At 36.9% G+C, this 6000-nt stretch overlaps 1 protein-coding gene across 1 annotated transcript in view; it reads left to right on the forward strand.

The window, feature by feature from the left end:
- LOC120037268 (rho GTPase-activating protein 42-like) overlaps positions 1-5994 on the forward strand; it is a gene marked incomplete at its 3' end in the record, with an annotated part of 49054 nt that extends 43060 nt beyond the window's left edge. The window contains exon 12 of the mRNA XM_038983441.1: positions 5987-5994. Within this exon, the coding sequence (XP_038839369.1) occupies positions 5987-5994 (8 nt within the window). The remainder of the gene's footprint in view (positions 1-5986) is intronic.
- Between the last annotated feature and the right edge of the window lie 6 nt (positions 5995-6000).

Raw genomic sequence — 6000 nt, forward strand, 5'->3', positions numbered from 1 at the left:
TATATAGTGTGTATATAGTGTGTATATAGTGTCTAGTGAGTGTGTATATAGTGTGTATATAGTGTGTATATATAGTCTAGTGAGTGTGTATATAGTGTGTATATAGTCTAGTGAGTGTGTATATAGTGTGTATATATAGTCTAGTGAGTGTGTATATAGTGTGTATATAGTCTAGTGAGTGTGTATATAGTGTGTGTATATAGTCTAGTGAGTGTGTATATAGTGTGTATATAGTGTGTATATATAGTCTAGTGAGTGTGTATGTAGTGTGTATATAGTCTAGTGAGTGTGTATATAGTGCGTATATATAGTCTAGTGAGTGTGTATATAGTGTGTATATAGTGTGTATATATAGTCTAGTGAGTGTGTATATAGTGTGTATATATAGTCTAGTGAGTGTGTATATAGTGTGTATATATAGTCTAGTGAGTGTATATATAGTGTATATATATAGTCTAGTGAGTGTATATATAGTGTGTATATATAGTCTAGTGAGTGTGTATATAGTGTGTATATATAGTCTAGTGAGTGTGTATATAGTGTGTATATATAGCCTGGCGAGTGTGTATATATAGTCTAGTGAGTGTGTATATAGTGTGTATATATAGTCTAGTGAGTGTGTATATAGTGTGTATATATAGTCTAGTGAGTGTGTATATAGTGTGTATATATAGTCTAGTGAGTGTGTATATAGTGTGTATATATAGTCTAGTGAGTGTGTATATAGTATATATATATAGTCTAGTGAGTGTGTATATATAGTCTAGTGAGTGTGTATATAGTGTGTATATATATAGTCTAGTGAGTGTGTATATAGTGTGTGTATATAGTGTCTAGTGAGTGTGTATATATAGTCTAGTGAGTGTGTATATAGTGTGTATATATAGTCTAGTGAGTGTGTATATATAGTCTAGTGAGTGTGTATATATAGTCTAGTGAGTGTGTATATAGTGTGTATATATAGTCTAGTGAGTGTGTATATAGCGTGTGTATATAGTCTAGTGAGTGTGTATATATAGTCTAGTTAGTGTATTTATAGTGTGTATATATAGTCTAGTGAGTGTGTATATATAGTCTAGTGAGTGTGTATATATAGTCTAGTGAGTGTGTATATAGTGTGTATATATAGTCTAGTGAGTGTGTATATAGTGTGTATATAGTCTAGTGAGTGTGTATATATTGTGTATATATAGTCTAGTGAGTGTGTATATAGTGTGTATATATAGTCTAGTGAGTGTGTATATAGTGTGTATATATAGTCTAGTGAGTGTATATATAGTGTGTATATATAGTCTAGTGAGTGTGTATATAGTGTGTATATATAGTCTAGTGAGTGTGTATATAGTGTGTATATATAGTCTAGTGAGTGTGTATATAGTGTGTATATATAGTCTATATATAGTGTGTATATAGTCTAGTGAGTGTGTATATAGTGTGTATATATAGTCTAGTGAGTGTGTATATAGTGTGTATATATAGTCTAGGAGTATGTATATAGTGTGTATATATAGTCTAGTGAGTGTGTATATAGTGTGTATATATAGTCTAGGAGTGTGTATATAGTGTGTATATATAGTCTAGTGAGTGTGTATATAGTGTGTATATATAGTCTAGTGAGTGTGTATATAGTGTGTATATATAGGTCTAGTGAGTGTGTATATAGTGTGTATATATAGTCTAGTGAGTGTGTATATAGTGTGTATATATAGTCTAGTGAGTGTGTATATAGTGTGTATATATAGTCTAGAGAGTGTGTATAGAGTGTGTATATAGTGTGTATATATAGTCTAGTGAGTGTGTATATAGTGTGTATATATATAGTCTAGTGAGTGTGTATATAGTGTGTATATATAGTCTAGTGAGTGTGTATATAGTGTGTATATATATATAGTCTAGTGAGTGTGTATATAGTCTAGTGAGTGTGTATATAGTGTGTATATATAGTCTAGTGAGTGTGTATATAGTGTGTATATATAGTCTAGTGAGTGTGTATATATAGTCTAGTGAGATTGTATATATAGCCTAGTGAGTGTGTATATATAGTCTAGTGAGTGTGTATATAGTGTGTATATATAGTCTAGTGAGTGTGTATATAGTGTGTATATATATAGTCTAGTGAGTGTGTATATAGTGTGTATATATAGTCTAGTGAGTGTGTATATAGTGTGTATATATAGTCTAGTGAGTGTGTATATAGTGTGTATATATAGTGTAGAGAGTGTGTATATAGTGTGTATATAGTGTGTATATATAGTCTAGTGAGTGTGTATATATAGTCTAGTGAGTGTGCATATATAGTGTAGTGAGTGTGTATATAGTGTGTATGTATAGTCTAGTGAGTGTGTATATAGTGTGTATATATAGTCTAGTGAGTGTGTATATAGTGTGTATGTATAGTCTAGTGAGTGTGTATATAGTGTGTATATATAGTGTAGTGAGTGTGTATATAGTGTGTATGTATAGTCTAGTGAGTGTGCATATATAGTGTAGTGAGTGTGTATATAGTGTGTATGTATCGCCTAGTGAGTGTGTATATAGTGTGTATGTATAGTCTAGTGAGTGTGTATATATAGTCTAGTGAGATTGTATATATAGTCTAGTGAGTGTGTATATATAGTCTAGTGAGTGTGTATGTAGTGTGTATATATAGTCTAGTGAGTGTGTATATAGTGTGTGTATATATATAGTCTACTGAGTGTGTATATAGTGTGTATATATAGTCTAGTGAGTGTGTATATAGTGTGTATATATAGTCTAGTGAGTGTGTATATAGTGTGTATATATAGTCTAGTGAGTGTGTATATAGTGTGTATGTATAGTCTAGGAGTGTGTATATAGTGTATATATATAGTCTAGGAGTGTGTATATAGTGTGTATATAGTGTGTATATATAGTCTAGTGAGTGTGTATATATAGTCTAGTGAGTGTGTATATATAGTCTAGTGAGTGTGTATATAGTGTGTATATATAGTCTAGTGAGTGTGTATATATAGTCTAGGAGTGTGTATATAGTGTGTATATATAGTCTAGTGAGTGTGTATATATAGTCTAGTGAGTGTGTATGTAGTGTGTATATATAGGTCTAGTGAGTGTGTATATAGTGTGTATGTATAGTCTAGTGAGTGTGTATATAGTGTATATATAGTCTAGTGAGTGTGTATATAGTGTGTATATATAGGTCTAGTGAGTGTGTATATAGTGTGTATATATAGTCTAGTGAGTGTGTATATAGTGTGTATATATAGTCTAGTGAGTGTGTATATCGTGTGTATATATAGTCTAGTGAGTGTGTATATAGTGTGTATGTATAGTCTAGGAGTGTGTATATAGTGTGTATATATAGTCTAGTGAGTGTGTATATAGTTTGTATATATAGGTCTGGGTAACCATTTAATTAACTGTTTAGCAGCTGTCTCTGGGTAGAAGCTGTCTCGGAGCCTGTTGGTCCGAGAGCCAATGGTAGCAGAGTGAATAGTCTATGGCTTGGGTGGCTTCCTCTGACACGTCCTGATTTTGAGGTCCTGGTTGGTTACAGATGTGAGTTTTTCAGGGCGATAGTCATTTAGCTAGGTTACCTTGGGGTTCTTGGGAACAGGGACAATGGTGTTTGAAACATGTTGAGATTACAGACTGGGACAAGGAGAGATTGAAAATGTCTGTGAAGACACTTGCCAGCTGATCTGCGCATGCTTTGAGAACTTGCCCTGGCATTACGTCTGATCCGGCGGCTTTGTGAATGTTGACTGGTTCATTTGATTTTACTCCACGGAGCGCGAGACGACACTGTCAACCGGAAAAATAAGGGCTCTCAGTGTATTCATCGAAGCCAAAATAAAAGCTATTTAGGTCATTTGGCAGTTCTGGTTCACTGGACATCTCACGGCTGGGTTTCCATTTGTAATCCATTATCGGATGCAAGCCCTGCCATATACAACGAGTGTCGGCCCTGCCACATACGACGAGCGTCGGCCCTGCCATATATGACCAGTGTTGGCCCGACCACATACGACGAGCGTCGGCCCTGCCATATATGACCAGTGTTGGCCCGACCACATACAACGAGCGTCGGCCCTGCCATATATGACCAGTGTTGGCCCCGCCACATACGACGAGCGTCGGCCCTGCCATATATGACCAGTGTTGGCCCGACCACATACGACATGTGGCTCAGACGCTCGTAATAGGATTTCCCCTTCCTCCTAGATTGTCCTTTTGCGTGTTTGAATTGTCAGCAGAGGTCGTAGCGGTCTATCTCTCTCTCTCTCTCCTTCTTTCTCTCTCCATATGTGTTACTTCTGTAACCTTGGTGACATCAGTTGGTCTGTATGGCTCTGTTTGGATTATGCTATGCTGTCTATCATCCACCTCAGAGGGACCAATAGTTGTCACTAAAGTCAAAGTGAGAGAGTCAGCTGTGTCAAACAATGTATTGTTGTGTAGTTAATATATATCAAACTGAAAAAGGATAACTTGTAAGGCCAAACAAAGCCTTCGTAACCCATAGACCTACCTAGATGCTTTACAAAGCCTTCGTAACCCATAGACCTACGTAGATACTTTACAAAGCCTTCGTAACCCATAGACCTACGTAGATGCTTTACAAAAGCCTTCGTAACCCATAGACCTACGTAGATGCTTTACAAAGCCTTCGTAACCCATAGACCTACGTAGATACTTTACAAAGCCTTCGTAACCCATAGACCTACATAGATGCTTTACAAAGCCTTCATAACCCATAGACCTACGTAGATGCTTTACGAAGCCTTCATAACCCATAGACCTACGTAGATGCTTTACAAAGCCTTCGTAACCCATAGACCTACGTAGATGCTTTACGAAGCCTTCGTAACCCATAGACCTACGTAGATACTTTACAAAGCCTTCGTAACCCATAGACCTACGTAGATGCTTTACAAAAGCCTTCGTAACCCATAGACCTACGTAGATACTTTACAAAGCCTTCGTAACCCATAGACCTACGTAGATGCTTTACAAAAGCCTTCGTAACCCATAGACCTACGTAGATGCTTTACAAAAGCCTTCATAACCCATAGACCTACGTAGATGCTTTACAAAGCCTTCGTAACCCATAGACCTACGTAGATACTTTACAAAGCCTTCGTAACCCATAGACCTACGTAGATGCTTTACAAAAGCCTTCGTAACCCATAGACCTACGTAGATGCTTTACAAAGCCTTCGTAACCCATAGACCTACGTAGATACTTTACAAAGCCTTCGTAACCCATAGACCTACGTAGATGCTTTACAAAGCCTTCATAACCCATAGACCTACGTAGATGCTTTACGAAGCCGTCATAACCCATAGACCTACGTAGATACTTTACAAAGCCTTCGTAACCCATAGACCTACGTAGATGCTTTACGAAGCCTTCGTAACCCATAGACCTACGTAGATACTTTACAAAGCCTTCGTAACCCATAGACCTACGTAGATGCTTTACAAAAGCCTTCGTAACCCATAGACCTACGTAGATACTTTACAAAGCCTTCGTAACCCATAGACCTACGTAGATGCTTTACAAAAGCCTTCGTAACCCATAGACCTACGTAGATGCTTTACAAAAGCCTTCATAACCCATAGACCTACGTAGATGCTTTACAAAGCCTTCGTAACCCATAGACCTACGTAGATGCTTTACAAAGCCTTCGTAACCCATAGACCTACGTAGATGCTTTACAAAAGCCTTCGTAACCCATAGACCTACGTAGATACTTTACAAAGCCTTCGTAACCCATAGACCTACGTAGATGCTTTACAAAAGCCTTCGTAACCCATAGACCTACGTAGATGCTTTACAAAAGCCTTCGTAACCCATAGACCTACGTAGATACTTTACAAAGCCTTCATCAGTAAAGTCACACTGTATATTTTAAGTCCACTACTGAGCTGTGTTCTGGAACAGGTCAGGTCAGTCAGGTACAGTGTAATTGTGTAAATGGTTGTGTTGTTTTGTATCCCGTAGCAACCAAGGCTCCT

Source organism: Salvelinus namaycush, unplaced genomic scaffold (assembly GCF_016432855.1).
Source record: "Salvelinus namaycush isolate Seneca unplaced genomic scaffold, SaNama_1.0 Scaffold1660, whole genome shotgun sequence".
Taxonomy (NCBI): Eukaryota; Metazoa; Chordata; class Actinopteri; order Salmoniformes; family Salmonidae; genus Salvelinus; species Salvelinus namaycush.